The 16,576-nt window shown below is 39.9% G+C and overlaps 1 protein-coding gene across 4 annotated transcripts in view; it reads right to left on the bottom strand.

The window, feature by feature from the left end:
• Positions 1-179: 179 nt before the first annotated feature.
• BRD7 (bromodomain containing 7) overlaps positions 180-16,576 on the bottom strand; it is a 49,157-nt gene continuing 32,760 nt past the window's right edge. The window contains exons 7-17 of one of the 4 annotated variants that reach the window (XM_003937260.4): positions 15,864-16,048; positions 14,744-14,867; positions 10,898-10,973; positions 8,168-8,275; positions 7,632-7,767; positions 4,850-4,961; positions 3,229-3,285; positions 1,838-1,952; positions 1,404-1,547; positions 1,051-1,194; positions 180-409 (exon numbers count right to left, since the gene is read on the bottom strand). In XM_003937260.4, coding sequence (XP_003937309.1) covers positions 354-409; positions 1,051-1,194; positions 1,404-1,547; positions 1,838-1,952; positions 3,229-3,285; positions 4,850-4,961; positions 7,632-7,767; positions 8,168-8,275; positions 10,898-10,973; positions 14,744-14,867; positions 15,864-16,048 — 1,257 coding nt within the window. In that variant the 3' untranslated portion in view covers positions 180-353. The remainder of the gene's footprint in view (positions 410-1,050; positions 1,195-1,403; positions 1,548-1,837; positions 1,953-3,228; positions 3,286-4,849; positions 4,962-7,631; positions 7,768-8,167; positions 8,276-10,897; positions 10,974-14,743; positions 14,868-15,863; positions 16,049-16,576) is intronic. The other 3 variants (XM_010347832.3, XM_039475714.2, XM_039475715.2) reach the window with 3 other exon arrangements.

Genomic DNA, 16,576 nt, shown 5'->3' with positions numbered 1-16,576 from the left:
TGTATAATGGAAAATCTCACTGGATGGGGCTGTTTTAAGAACGTTTCTTAGTGATGGTCCTGTCTGTGAAGAAGCAGCATGGGCAGGCCCTATTTTTAAAGAATGCTGCCCAGGTATGGCAACAGCCCCAAGTACATTCCTTCCCTACAAGGGTTTTTTGTATATATCACCAAGATGAGTCCCAGGTCCAACTTTATTACCTAATACAAGTTCAACCTCTGGAACATTAAAATTCACTGTTCCAAAGTTTAATTAAAAACACAATTTACAAATATTTAATATCTTCTGAAAAGTATTTCTAAATTAAGAATGAAAAAGTATGTACATAATATATAATCAAATACCAGGCAGCCTCAACTTCCACCAGGTCCACACTCAGCAACATCCGTCTTTTTAGGTTCTTCAATATCTGAAAGAAAAAGACACTACTTAATTCAGCATTTTTTTTTTTTTTTTTACCTTTTAATTATAAAGGAGACATGAAGGTCAAGCTGCCATCCAGAAGTATAATGAGAGCCCCTCTTTACCACATCCAAGGCTGAAGACTAGGTGTATTATCAGGCTATCACTGTGGCTTTTCCTGCACACATGAAATCTTTACTAATTCTTTAGACAAGATGGAAAGAAAACTAAGAGTAATTTTATACATGAAAAACAGACAAAATCTTTCAAGTGTTATTTGAAAAGAGAAGACTAATGTTCCTTTTACAGTTGGCTCTTCTTATCCATGTGTTCCACATCTGCAGATTCAACCAACTGTCTATCAAAAAATACTTAGTGAAAAAGACTACAATGAAAAAAGATACAAAAAACACAGTATATTAACTACATTAAGTATATAAGTAATCTAGAGATGATTTAAAGTATACAGGAGGTTATGCATAGGGTATATGAAAATACATTTTGTTACGATCTTGAGCACCCACAGATTTTGGTATCCTTGTGGGGCAGATACCAAATCTGGGGGCCTGGAACCAATCCTGGACAGACACTGAGGGAAGACTACAGTCACAACAGCTTTCCACTCTCCCAGAGAAACAGGGCACGCACCTTCTGTCAAATCCACTAAGTTGTTTTCCACGATGGGTGAAGGAATGGAAATCCCCATTGCTTTCCGAACACCATACGTGCTTACGATATCACCTGGAGTTACTTGCTGTGCAAGTTCTTTAAGATTATTGGTCACTTGTTCAGCTAAAAAGAGAAAGATAGTTCCAGATACTGAAACATGATTCCTTTAGATAATTTTGGGGCATCCCGAAGAATAGTAAATGCATAAAATGTAAAAAAAAAACTGTCCCTGGGATTGACATCAGCATTACTCTATAGTGCTATTGCCACTGTACTCAGAAGCTTTTTCTTTGAAGCATCTCGACTCTCCTCTTACAGGAGGTAAAACATACCAAGATGCATTTCTCTGTATGACGGACCCAAGAGACAGATCATGTTGGGAGGGGGTCTGGTGCTCAAACGTTCATTCTGGGCTTCCTGGAGCTCCCTGAGCAATCTGGTGGTCTCATCAAGTTTCTTCTGGAATACTTCAGCTTCTGTGTGGTAAGAAAAAGAACACACTGAAGAAAGCAGACACACTTGTGTTTGATCATGTGTAGTAACCTGACTCCTAGGCTCTACGGCTTTGCTAATTATTGGTTAGCCTTCTCCCTTCAAAAGAGTAATCCCCTTCAAATGAAATCAACACAACATATCCATTAATTTAACTTAGATAGCCAAGATCTTCCTGTGGTGAATGGCTATGTTAATCTGTACTTAATGAGACATTAAGTTTTAACTGCCTACATCATGCAGTGTTTCAATAAAACCCTCTGGAGACACTCACCTTCAGAGTCAAAAACTTCAATTGGAATGCCAAAGTTTGTTACTGCTTTCAGTGCTATGAGCCTGTCTTGAGTACTGGAGTCCAAACACCCGGCTGGCTCTATTTCTGTAATCTGCTTCAAAAGGAAAAACAGGCAAATATTGGAGCTTGCTAAGCCATGACAGTGCTAACTAGAAATTACTAAGATGGTGTGTGTTTACAGGCAAAGTTATTCTACCTATTTACTTTAGAGTCCTAATTTTGATGCTTAAAGAAAATGAATTTCAAGAATACCCTTTTAAAATGCTATTCCTACATCTTGGCACAAACAAGTATTCAATAAATCCGTACTTCTGTGTAATGTAATAATGTATCTTATACAATTTATATCATTTGTTTAGTATGGCAACTATTCTAAAGATGAAGTAGTAAGAGCCTTACTGCTACCTAAACTGTGAAGAGCTTTTGATGATGACAATGCCTTGCGTTTTCCAGACTCAAAGACTATTTCAGCCCATCCAGTCCATATACTTGCATTCCTATTGATATACTTCATGGGTCTTCTCCAGGCCTCCAAACTAGGCTGTCAGTATTGCATGAGAGAAATAACATCTTAAAAAAGATGGCGTTGGCCAGGCGCAGTGGCTCACTCCTGTAATCCCAGCACTTTGGGAGGCTTAGGTGGGCGGATCAGCTGAGGTCAGAGTTTGAAACCAGCCTGGTCAAGATGGTGAAACCCTGTCTCTACTAAAAACACAAAAAAAGCCAGGCGCGGTGGCTCACGCCTGTAATCCCAGCACTTTGGGAGGCCGAGGTGGGTGGATCACGAGGTCAAGAGATCGAGATCATCCTGGTGAACATAGTGAAACCCCGTCTCTACTAAAAATACAAAAAATTAGCTGGGCATGGTGGCACGTGCCTGTAATCCCAGCTACTCAGGAGGCTGAGGCAGGAGAATTGCCTGAACCCAGGAGGCGGAGGTTGCGGTGAGCCGAGATCACGCCATTGCACTCCAGCCTGGGTGACAAGAGCGAAACTCCGTCTCAAAAAAAAAACACAAAAAAAACTAGCTCGGCGTGGTGGCGGGCGCCAATAGATCAACCCAGATGTTAAGCAACCAAAAGCGAATGGTTCCATTTATACAGTACTGTGGTATGGCTCTCCAACTCCACCTATCTGAACATCTGATTTCTCTACCTACATATGGGCTCAAAACTTGTGGAGGACAGAAACTGTGTGACTGTACAACTTGGCATTGGTGTGCATTTATGCTGCCGTTTCAGCTGAGCCCTCAAAACTCCACTCACTCATCTTTTTACTTCTTACCCAACGGCTCTTCCCATTCTCAAGATTTCTCTTATTCCCCTTGTTCTCCATTTAAATATTTCTCATAAAGCGTAAAATACAATCACCTCCATTTCTTTTGCTGTGTCAAGTGTCCTAGTATGGCCTTCATCTTCAGGCGATGACTACAAGGATAAAGAAAACAGCTTTTTAGGAAAACACATGAAGGCAAATATTAAGGAAAAGAGAAAAGTGTCAGGAGTTTCTTGGCAAGAGAAAATGAATAAAAATATGGACTACTGGAATATAATTTTCCAGGCCAAAATGACTAAATAAAATTATTAGCATTTTGAGAGTATTCTGTGAGCTGGGGTACTTATTATTGGTAATGTTAAGATATTTCTATGCTTGATCAAAAGCTATATACATGTTTAAGAAGGTATTTGATAAATAGCTTAGAAATATGTAAAATGGTGTCTGTTTTCATCAGAATTATCCCCAACAAGAAGGAGTTCTAAGGATTACTGTGCATGAACAGAGCAACATTCTCAGAAGCAGAGGATTACTGTAAAATAATCAAATGCTACAGAGAATGTGAAAGTTTCCCAATCTTGTTCTTTAGAGATAATGTACACAGGAACAAGAGACAAATGTTATCATGGACATCAATCAATGATGCCATCTTTCTTTAAAAGGTTGTGTTGTGAGTTATTTAACAAATTCCCAATTTCTAAAAATTATAAACAATATATGTATGTAACTTTTCATTTTTTCTAGTATAAATTATGAGAAAAGGAACTGTTACACTGAAGGACAGAGACACTTAACATTTTGAAAACATATTGCCATATTCATCCAAATGAAAAATATTCAATTTAGTCGGACTATTAATTCATTCAGATTAACTGATGAGAAGATATGGTTAAAAAAAGTTTTTAAAGATGTTTCAAGTTTTAGGTAGTGTGACAAAAGTGGTCCAAGTGTGACTATTTTACAGCAGTCATCGTTGAGCCTGACCGAGGCACTGACCTTGGCTCTGCTGATAGCTTACCCAGCAACCATACGTGCAGTTGTGAGCAGTTGCTAGCACTACAGTCGCAGTCACCATTAAGAGTCAGACCTCCAAGAGACACAGGGTTCCTCTAACTATGGTGACAGGAACATTCTAGAGATCAACTCTTTTTTATTTTTTATTTTTAAATGGCCCAAAGGACCCAGAGAGATCAACTCAGTAGGAACATTTTCTGGTTCTAATCCTTGAGCCAAAACTGAATGATTGCAGATTATGAGCTATCTCCAACTGAACTAGAGAGAGCTTACAAGTGTTAAAGAGCAATGAGGAAGCTTTTTACTTTTTAACTTGAGGTTCCTCCTGATGTGTTATTACTGCATAAGGAAAGGCCATTCCCTATCATTTTAGCCAACTTAGTTTCAGGCCAGTGCAAAACTTTCCTTTTTTATTAGGGGACACAACACTCACTGACTTCTGAGTTGTAAACCCCATTTCTGAGTAGTACATTCCCAAGATCAGGAGGTAAGGTTGATGCTCAGGCGCTCACAGATCCTGGTAGCTAAGTTACTCCTTTCCGTTCATTGTCCACCCATGACCTCCTCCACCTGGGCTGGGCTGTCTTTCAGGGCTACGGAATTCAGCTGTCATACTGGTTAATCCCACGGTTTCGTTACACTGAATGACTAATGCTTGAGAGTCGATAATAAATTACCCTGTTTCGTTAGCAGTGTTCTTACCATCTCCAACTCCTGTAGAGTCCTGGAATGCCCTCCTTTTGTTAAAACATCCAGTAAACTATCTGCCATGACATATGGATAATCTTGGGATGTGGCCAAAAACTCATGGATGCTGCAAGAGAGAGTTAGGAAAGTCTCACATAAATCACCTTCACTGGCTTTAGCCTCCTATCAGAGCCAATTGTTTCCATTAGATGCTCTCGGTTATATATCATGATGTCAAATTTCTGCCTAGACATAACATGGTATCTATATATTAATTAGCAATAACATCATCATGAGAGAATTAATATCAAGAACAAAGTGAAAATGAAATGCTCCCAAGAAAACTGAGACCTCAGTGACAGAGGCACAGGCACAGTCCCTGGATCTTCTGCTCCCTGCCCCTTCACTTCTTGCCTACAGTGATCGCCTTCACCTCAGGATTTTCACATAGGATCCAAAATCCTCAAAATTTACACCTCCAGTTTGGACCACACCCTTTGGAGCTCCGCATCGAAGTCTAACAGATATCTTAAGCTTAAAATATCCGTCTGGGCGCAGTAGCTCATGCCTGTAATCCCAGAACTTTGGGAGTCCGAGGCGGGCAGATGACAAGCTTGGGAGACTGAGACCATCTTGTCCAACATGATGGAACCCCGTCTCTACTAAAAATACAAAAAAATTAACTGGGCATGGTGGCGTTCACCTGTAGTCCCAGCTACTTGGGAGGCAGAGGCAGGAGAATCCCTTGAACCTAGGAGGCAGAGGTTGCAGTGAGCTGAGATCGTGCCACTGCATTCCAGCCTAGAGACAGAGTAAGACTCCATCTCAAAAAAAAAAAAAAAATCAAAAACTGGAATGCTACATCTTCCCCCTTAAGTGTTGTTCCAAAGTCTCCCCCTTCTCAGTAAATAGCAACTGCGGCCTTCTAGGTTCAGTCTACAAACCCTGGAGTCAGCCTCAACTTCTCTCTCTCATACCCCACTTTGATCAGTAAAGAAATCCTACTGGCTGATGACTGAACCCTCTCAGCACCTCACCTGCTACTCCCCCAGTCCATTTTTCATCTCCCAATGTCTGCCCTTGCATTTCTACAGTCTATTCTCCAAGATTAGCTAGGGTGATCCTTTAAACATGATAAGCTAGACTGGGTCACTCTTCTCACAATCCACCAGTAGTGTCCATCTCACTGGGAATGAAATTCCAAGGCCTTACAAAGACCCACTCTCACCGAAGCCCTCCCTACCCATGTGCCTGCACTCTTCTGCTTCTTCCTGCTGTTCCTCAAGAGTGATGGGAAGCCTCCCACTCAGGCCCTATGCACAGCTCCTGCACTGCTCTTTCAGGTGGCAGCACTGCTTGCTTCCTCATCTCCTTCAGTTTTTGCTCAACTTTCCCTTTCGTAACAGACATTCCTGACCGATTTAAGAACGTACCCCTCTCCCAGCCCCAGCACTACTCTCTCCTCCTTTCTCCCATCATTTGACAGGAGGACGTGGGCCTTTGCCAGCATTGTTTCCCTGTACAACCCCTGTTTGTGGAATGCATAGATGCATAATCCAGAAAGACGTCATTCAAACTGATGAGGTCTAAAAGATTAAATGGCTTGATCTGAAACTACAGTCAACTGACTTAAGGACCCCTACCTTATAAAAAAACAACCAAACTACACGTACTAATGTACAGATTTCCCCTTTGCAAGAAAAGCAGGAGACTGGTGAACCTACAGGGTAAATTTCGTATACATAATGAAGATTAACAAGGTACTACTGCTAAGAAGGAATAATATCCAGTACCCTATCTGCCATAACCCAAGCTCAGTGTCCCATCCTGAGCCAAAATCCTGCTAAGTCAGGATGAATCTCATTATGTTGATGAGATCCAATCTGCTCAGCATACTAAACAGGAACACAGAGATGACATTCCCACAGAAACATGCAATAAAGGATGGCTGAGTGTAATTGCAATAGTCTACATGGCACGTGACTGGTCAAAAAGGCTTATATGTGGGTTGCCTATGGAATTGAGCCATCCTGTCCTGCCTCCTATTTTGGGGAAAATGCACTGTGGGTTCCCAAATTGATTAAGTTCGGACCTAACTCACTGACACACATGTTATAACAGAGCAGATGGTGCGTGAACATTTTAAAGTAACAAGTTCCTAAACCTGTATCAGCTGAGGTACACATTATCTTTAAAAATATATTTTACTAAGAATTAAAATATGGGGCCAGGCACGGTGGTGCGTGCCTGTAATCCCAGCACTTTGGGAGGCTGAGGCAGGTGGATCAAGAGGTCAGGAGTTCAAGACCAGCCTGACCAACATGGTGAAACCCCATCTCTACTAAAAATACAAAATAAATAAATAAATAAATAAATAAAATAAAATAAAATAAAATAGCTGTTCGCGGTGGCACATGCCTGTAGTCCCAGCTACTTGGGAGGCTGAGGCAGGAGAATCACTTGAATCTGGGAGCCGGAAGTTGCAGTGAGCTGAGATTGCCCCACTGCGCTCCAGCCTGGGTGACACAGTAAGACTCCATCCAAAAAAAAAAAAAAAAAAAAAAAAAAAAAAAAAAAAAAAAAAATTAAAATACTGCAGATGCCAGTATCAAGGGAGAAATGCTCTCTCTCTCTCCACTAAAGGATAACAGGAACTATGAATCCATTATTGTCAGCTAAAAAAAAATAGTGAACCCATTTTTAACCACTTAGCCAACTTTGTCAGTCTATCCACAAACGAAGAATGTACATTAATATTTTTAAACAAATGTAATCAGAATATTAACTGGAAACTCACCTGAAATCACTTGGAAGATCAGAGTCTTCCCCATAGGTTGAATAGATTAAATCAGAATCATCCTTGCTGATATTTGCAAATGTGGAGTCATAATGCGGTGCATAAGAACTGTAGGGCCCATAATTCAAATATAACACTGTTGAAAAAATCAAATACTGTAACACTATTCTTTAACTTGTATGTCAATCTATTTTCTTGTTTTTACTAAAAGATTATTTATTCCCTCCTAACTTTACTACTTCATTGACTGGTTCACAAATCTAAGATACTTTCTCCCAAACAGGTACTTACACAGTTACACTCAAGTGAATTCTTCCCCACAAGGGAGAGGGAGAGGAACGAGAAAGAACAAAACTCATTTTGAATACTAATACCCAATTTTCCAGTCTCTCCTGAAGTTAATGAAATAGCTAATGTTGCAAAAATACCACCAAGATATTGGTGCCCACCTAGTGAATAAAGCATAACTGTGTTTCCTTTCCCTAATACCCCAAAACAGAGAAGAGAAAAAAATGACTCCTATGCAGAAGCCTCACCTGGAGTGACTTTGTTTCTTTTATCCTCTTTGAACCCCTGCAAAGTATTCACTCCAGACTGAAGTCTTCCAGTTGTCATTCCCAGTCTCACAGGGCAGTAGCCTGGCTCTAAAACATAAAACTGAGCACAGTGAAGGAGGCTTATGTGGCCATGACCCATGGGGCCCTCTGCCGTGTGACTCTGCACACACCACTGCATATCATCTGCATGACCCTGAAGGAGGCTGGGAAGCCCTTACTACATCCACTTTTAAGATAAGAAAATCAAAGCTCAGACAGGCAGAAATATAGCCAGGACCAAAACTGAGACCTGTTCATTACACTCTCCTGCTTCCTGGAATTCTTTATAACCATGTACACTTCACTTAAAAAATTAGATTTTTATTAAAAACAAAAGCCATGAAAACTTTTAAAAGTGGCAGCTTTTAATGTTAAGATGAAAGTTAACCAGTACAAAGGTTAGCAAAAGAGGGAAAACACCTGCATTAAAGACAAAAGGGCTCCTAACACATGAAGGATAAATGAGTGTCTATGAAAGGAATACTTTTAGTGCAACAAGAACAGGTGTTAGCCAGGAACGAATCCCTGTGACGAAATAGGGAATATGTAATATAGAGAAATCATGGGTGGGCACCTAAGGGGACCACAGAGGATGCTGTCAGGAGATGTGGTCTCCCACAATATCTAACAGAGAGACATCTGCTTTCCTGAAGAAGAGTCTGAGTTTGTGTCAAAAGATCCACCTGCAATGGAGGCTACCGCTACCAGTGACCAGTGTGGTGAAGACACTGCTAAGCAAATGAACATCTAAATCAGATTTCCTCTTCTTCTCAGTGAACAGTCTGGAATTTGGTTTCCTAATGGGTACGGGTACTGGACATTGAAGCTGAGAAGATGAACGAGGGGGCTGTCTTCTATCTTCAACCAGGACAGTGGCCTGCAGAGGGAGCTGTGCATGTGGGGAGCCAAGTCAGCTTTGGTCATATTTGATTATGTCCCAGAAACTGGAAACCCAGGAAACCAGACTACAGACAGAGACCACACACTCGGCTTCACAAGCAGATCTTAAGGTGTCACCTACATCAGTCAGCTGCATCTCCTAGCACCAAATGTTCCCCACAGCTACAGGAGAAAGAGCAATGTTCTCCATCCTGTGGCATTCTTTGACATATGATCACATAAAATTCTACTACAAAAAGTTTGCATCAAAGTAAAAACTGAGTTTTGTTTTGAAAACAGCACTATCTCCTTTTCTCCTATTACAGTTCTCCTTGTTTACAGAACTTTAACAGTCCCCGTCTTTCCATTTTCTTTTCTTTTTTTTTTTTTTTGAGACGGAGTTTCGCTCTTGCTACCCAGGTTGGAGTGCAATGGCGTGATCTCGGCTCACCACAACCTCCGCCTCCTGGGTTCAGGCAATTCTCCTGCCTCAGCCTCCCGAGTAGCTAGGATTACAGGCACGTGCCACCATGCCCAGCTAATTTTTTGTACTTTATTAGTAAAGACGGGGTTTCACCATGTTGACCAGGATGGTCTCGATCTTTTGACCTTGTGATCCACCCGCCTTGGCCTCCCAAAGTGCTGGGATTACAGGCGTGAGCCACCGCACCTGGCCCCCTTCTTTCCATTTTCAAATGCTCTTCTCTGCTTCAAGGTTTTCTCACCTGCTGTGCTCTCTGTTCCCTCATCCCTTACTCAACCTAAACAACACCTCCTTAAGGAAGCCTTCCCTGACCTCCAAACACTAGGTAGGTATCTGCTGTTACAATCACAGCTGTTATTTTCCTTTTTAGTATTTATTCATGATCGACACATACCTGCATAGTACTGATTATGGACAGACTTCTCTCTACGTGAGCCTTCCTCCCCCAACCCCACAGACTTAAGGGAAAGGGACTCCTCTCTCTCTCTTTTGTTCTCTACTATACAGCCAGCTCCTAAGACGGCACCTTGTTCACAGCAAACAGTAAATATCAGAGATCATTTCTTTAAGGGTAGAAATTCTGTCATTATTCATTTTCATATTCCTAATTACTTCTCTCATTATGACAATATGAATATAAATATTTGTTGAAGAAGTTAACATTCTCACATTTGCTTATCACAATACATGATTCCCCCCTCAGACCAGTGACAAAAAGTTCTAATTCTTATATCGAATTTCAAAATATAACCTATATTATCTCCATTAAAACATCATTTGAGAAAACAAAAAGATGACTGAGGTTCCAAAATAGATTCCCAATCTTTACAAATGTTCTACTGACCACAGTGAAAGACGCAATATCACTAAGCATATACCTTCCAGTATCATTAAGGCACTATGTGGCATATACATTCATTTATTCACTGAAATAAAGCAGTCAGTTAAATTTACAAGGTCATAATCTGCGGGTATGAGATACCTCTAAACTGAGTGTATATACTGAAGTCTCTTAAGACCATGGCTAGGAATTATTATCTAAAAGTTATGGCTTTGTTAATGGTGGGTTTAAAATATTTCAGGCACTTTGAATTTTAAGGAAAACTTGATATACTGTACCTGCTTCAGGATGACGTGAATGTTAGGCTAGCCGTTACCATGAAATACATGATGTCTAGCTAGATTCTTTGTGCATAATGACACAGTGACACTGATCAGTATTCAAGCTTGTTGCTTTAAAATGTTAACCCAGGTTACTGTTCTCTGCCAAACAGTATCAAGTTCACGCAGTCTTCCTCTGATCCTACCTCCTACAATGGGATCCACAGGATGGAGAAGCCCCAACGTCGTCGTTCCATCTGGTTTTCTTCTTTCAAATTCACACTGCAATGACCCAAGTATTCAGATGGAATGAACTGTTTCATACAAACAGACTGAGCATCCTTTAACCAAAATGCTTGATACTAGAGTGTTGAGGATTGCAGATTTTCCCAGATTTTGAAATATTTACATATATATAATATCTTAGGGATGGAATATAAAATTCATTTATGTTTCATATACACTTTACAGAAACAGTTGGAAAGTAATTTTATACAACATTTTAAATGATTTTGTGCACCTGTCACATGAAGTCAGGTGTGGAAGTTTCCACTTAACGTCATCATGTTGTCACATGAAGTCAGGTGTGGAAGTTTCCACTTAACGTCATCGTGTCGGAGCTCAAAATTTTTCAGATTTTGGAGAATTTCAGATTTTGAAATTTCGGATTAGGGATGCTCAGCCTGTACCACATTCATATATGGAGCAAACCATAAAGCGTTATTTTAACCAAACGAATATTACAGGTGGCTAATCATTAAACTCAAATACTAACTTTCACACCTACCTCCATGTGTGTAGGTGCTGATGGGCTAGAGAAATGGAAGTGAGGAAAATCTCAGAATTCTAAAGAGCTCTGTGTCCTTAAGGCCACCTAGTTCTCCCTCGTCTATCAGAAAAGGAGGCTACTGCAGACCAGGTAAGGGCAGTGGCTTGCCCAAAGGCATGTATAAACCTACTTGGCTTTAAAATCAATATGGGTGGGGACTCACCATCTTACCCACCAAAGACACAGACAGGACTTCTGTTCCTAAGTCCCTGTTAAGTGTTTCTTTCTAGAAACTAGGTTTGTCAGTCTCTTTCTTCTGCCTCTCAGCTTCCTTGAACTCTGGAGCAGGTGTGGACAGACCTACCCAAGATGGAACCTGGGGGGAGCTAGCCAGGGACTGAGGGACCAAGAAATGGGCAAAGGGAAGGAAGCATCTGTGGGGGAAATCCCAGGTGGCAGCCACTTCCATGTGGAGTGGTGTGGCTCACATTTTAGACGCCTGTGCATGAATACAGAAATGCCCTGAAAACGCCAGTGTATTTGGAGCGATTGTTGGCTGAAAGCCATCCATCGCACTGTGGTCAGGAAGGGCGGCTGGTAGCCATTGCAGCAAGATGGCCAATTCTGTGGGCTGCTTGTTTGGCAACATGAAACCAGCTAGCAGCAGAAGCAAAACAGCTTGAGTAGGAATTACAATTAGGAAAAAACATATATATATATTTTAAAGAGCTCTATATTCAAAAATCAGCTCAGTTAAAACTGCTATTTGGGCTACACGTGTATGTCTGTTGTTTTAAGGCCGCTGTAATGGCTCTGAAAAAATGCCTCAGTCAACTGAGTTCTGTTTGCCTGTCCCTCCTTCCTCTTGGCACCCTCAATGCCATATTAGAAACCTAAAGGAATTTCTGACAGTCTGCGATCCCTTGAGGTAAACAGAAAAGGCATCAAAGACTCCTCTTTTTGGGAATAATCTCCTTTTCCTCAGAGAATACCAAGAGTTGTAAGCAGACAGATTCCGCTCAGATCTAGAACTCTGCTCTCTTCTGTACTGTATTACCTGATCTCTTTAGCTTTCTGGGGACCCAGGATTCAGTGATTTGGGGTGATCTAAAACCTGTCTTCCAGTAAGTATTAGGCCCTAAAAGCTGCATGCTTTCTTGGCCTTGTTCCTTAAAGGGCTCCCCCTTGAAACCAGAAATCTAATAAGGAAGCAAGCTAAGCTGAAAAGAAGACACTTTTTGGCGCAATCTGGGCTCACTGCAACCTCCTTCTGGCAATCCTCTTTTCAGTTAATTGGGTTTAGGTTTAGGCTCTACACCTTTGAGGTGTACATTTTCTACCTTGTTTCATCTACTTTGTTATGACTTTGGAAATGGTTAATAGTCTAAGAGGGGAAGAGAAAGTGAAAACTGGCAAATGAAGAATCTTATGAATCTAGATCTGCTTTGTGTGTTTGCATGACTATACATGTCTCATGTGTATGTGATATATCACTACTAAAATATATCAAAGAGCTCTAATCAGTTGACCAAAAAAAAAAAAAAAAAAAGAAAAGAAAAGAAAAGAAAAGAAAAAAGAATTTTGGTTCATATGTCTTTTAGTTCACACAACTTTAGTAATCCTTGACAAATAAAACTAGTTTCAAAATTCTCTTCAGTAATTTTAGATCTTAAAGTCACGTTTTATTAAGTAATCTTAGGGTTTTTTACTTGAAATTAGGGTCACTAAGAGTTAAAATAGCTAATACATGTAATTAAAATTACTAGATATAAGAGAAACAATTCTATATAGAGTATATAAAGAAAAATGTATTTTTGGTAAAGATACAAAATCAATGTATAAAAATCAGCAGCATGTCTATATACCAATAACATTCAAGCTAAGCATCAATTCAAGAATGCAATCCTATTCACAACAGCCACACACAAAATAAAATACCCAGGAATATATCTAGGGAGGTGAAATACCTCTACAAGAAGAACTAAAAAACACTGCTGAAAGAAATCATAGATGACACAAATGGAAAAACATTCCATGCTCATGGAAGAAGCAATATTGTTAAAATGTTCATACTGTCTAAAGTAATCTACAGATTCAATGCTATTCCTAACAAATTCCCAATATCATTCTTCAGATTCAGAAAAAACTATTCTAAAATTCATATGGAACCAAAACGAAGCCTGAAGTGCCAAAGCAATTCTAAGCAAAAAGAACAGTCAGAGGCTCACATTATCCAATTTCAAACTATACTACAGGCTAGGCGTGGTGGCTCATGCCTGTAATCCTAGCACTTTGGGAGGTCACGCTCAGTGGATCGCTTGAGATCAGGAGTGTGAGACCAGCCTAGGCAACATGGTGAAACCTCATCTCTCCAAAAAATACCAAAATTAGCTGGACACGGTGTCACGCACCTGCAGTCCCACCCACTTGGGAGGCTGAGGCCGGAGGATTGCTTTAGCTTCTGAGGCGGAGGTTGTAGTGAGCCAAGATTGTGCCACTGCACATTCTAGCCTGGGCGACAGAGTGAAACCCTGTCTCAAAATTAAACCAAACAAAACCCCCACAAAACTACAATAACCAAAACAGTATGATACAAGTGCAAATAAACAATAACAACCCACAGATCAATGGAACAGAACAGAGAACCCAGAAATAAAGCCACAGAATAAAATCAACTGATCTTTGACAAAGTCGACAAAAATAAACCATGTAGAAAGACCAATAAACGGTGCTGAGAAAACTGGCTAACCACGTGCAGAAAAATGAAACTGAACTCCTACCTCTCACAATATACAAACATTGATTCTAGATGGATTAAACACTTAAATGTATGACTTCAAATTTAAAAAATCCTAGAAGAAAACCTTGGAAATACTCTTCTGGACATGGGTCTTGGCAAAAAATTTTCTAAATTCTGAAAAGCAAATGTGACAAAAACAAAAATTCACACAACTGGGACTTAATTATACTAAAAAGCTTCTGAACAGCCAAAGAAACTATCAACAGAGTAAAGAGACCTCCTACAGAAAGGGAGAAAATAATGGGTTTACATCCAATAAACCCATTGTAAGTTGAAAATATCATGAGTTAAAAATGCATTTAACACCCTGATAAACCCATTGTAAGAAACTGTCTGTTCATTCTTTTTTTTTCTGCATTTGTATTATACTGATGAAGAACTCGATGGCAGTTATGGATTAAAAATATGCAAGCAATTTAAAAACTAAAAGTTTCAGATGCCCCAACTAAGTAGGTAGAGAAAAGAAAGGAAAAGCTCAGTCACCTGACTGTTCACAAGCCGCCTGGTCAGCTTTCCTCCAGATTCCCTCACGATGCGATCAAGCTGCTCCTGTTCTCTCTCTAAATTATTGCTTTTAAATTTATCTTCAAGCATATCTTTGTCTTTCCTGAAAACACACATTAATACTAAGTAAAAAAAAAAAAAGATAAGATGAAAACATTAAAATGAATTCTAAATATAAAAACAACTAAAGGGGAGACATCTGTACTACAGTCACTCATTAAAACTTGTGTCCTTGATGACCTGTTAAGGGTCTCTAATACAAACAGAAACAGTAAGGCACACCTGACACGTTAGCTCCCCTTTTCTGTCCAGTGTTACTTGTGTTAAAATTTTTTCTGGGAACTTTCAAAAAAATTAGTTCTACCTCAAACATTATTTTGAAGGGAAAAGAATATACCATTGTTCTTTTAAAGTTTGATTTTTAAAATTTAAATTCAAAACTAACAGTAAAGTGTGTAAGTCTTAGAACAAAGAAACCTGTCACTAGTTTACTTTCTTTGCAAAAATCCCAAACTGCTAACTACAACCCCCTCAAAGTTGGCAGTGAGGTGCTGGGCGGTCATGGTTGGCTCCCAGTGGTGTGAGTGGGCAGATGCAGCTGCTGTCAGCTGCACAGGTGGCTGCCTGGGTGGACCGGTGGTTCAGCGTTACTCCCACCAGGTGACATTGGGTGGAAAACATGGGCATGATACAGTGACAGCCCATCTGTTTAAGATGCAGCAGTGATGGTGCTCCCACTGAACTCCTTGCTCCTTTATGGAAGGAGGTAATGACTACGCATTTTTAAAAAACAAACCGTTCTATTTAAATAAACACGGATCATATGAGTCCCAAAATATTCTTTATAGTTTTAAAACTATTTCAATAAGAATACATATTATAACTGCTTTCTGAACTGTGTTTGGACAATCCCATACACAGCTTGTGCTTTGTAAGAGAAGAGGGGTATAACACCATTGAAATGGACTTTAATGCCAAAAACCACCACCACGGACACACTGGCACTTGGTCTTCTCAAGTTAGGCCCCAAATCAGTATTTTTCCCCCTTACTAGGCTTGAAGAAGACAGTTTGACCTTAACATCCCAAAGATCCTTTACTTTTTATTTTCTTTGCTGGGACTCTTGAAGGCTTGTGCTTCGGCATCTCCAGAGTCCTCTCTCTCTCTTGGCCAGCAGCCTCCGTCTTCTCCACTTTGCGAGGTGTCTGTCCTGTCTTTCTGCTTTCGAGTCTTCTGCAAGTCAGCCATGAAATCTATGCTCTGCTTCAGGCTCTGAATTCTTTCCTAAATGTATTTGAAAATATTATTATTTTACGTTTGTCATTAACTTTTAAAGTTAATGCATTCTTTTCCCACAGGAGTTTGCACTTATCCTATCATTAACCAGGGAAGAAAAACAATTAAACATATTCATACCAAGAGAGTATTGTATTTAGAAACCATGATAAGGCCTACACCTTCAATTCTTAAAATTTAATTTCCAACTTCAAAGAAACTTTGACAACTTTATTGCACTATCAGAAATTTAACAGAAAAGAAAGTACAAATTAAGACTAAGTATTCTTTGAAGTACTGAACTGAAAAAGTAAAATTTAGTTTAATGGTGTGTTAAAATTTGTATTTAACAGACTGGCTTATCTTTTAACACTTAAGAATTGTTAGGTGTATCAAAGCTTAGGGCATGTTAATATGTGAAGTACCTCTGTATTATGGTAGCCCAGGCATTTAGCTCTATGTGAAAACAACAAGCCTTGAGGAGAAGACCGGCTGGTAGCACAGTTCCTTCCTGAGTGCAAAATGGTTTCTCTAACC

Source organism: Saimiri boliviensis, chromosome 1 (genome assembly GCF_048565385.1).
Source record: "Saimiri boliviensis isolate mSaiBol1 chromosome 1, mSaiBol1.pri, whole genome shotgun sequence".
NCBI classification, from domain to species: domain Eukaryota; kingdom Metazoa; phylum Chordata; class Mammalia; order Primates; family Cebidae; genus Saimiri; species Saimiri boliviensis.
The sequence above is the reverse complement of the archived record's forward strand: the minus strand, read 5'-3'. Positions and strand labels throughout refer to the sequence as shown.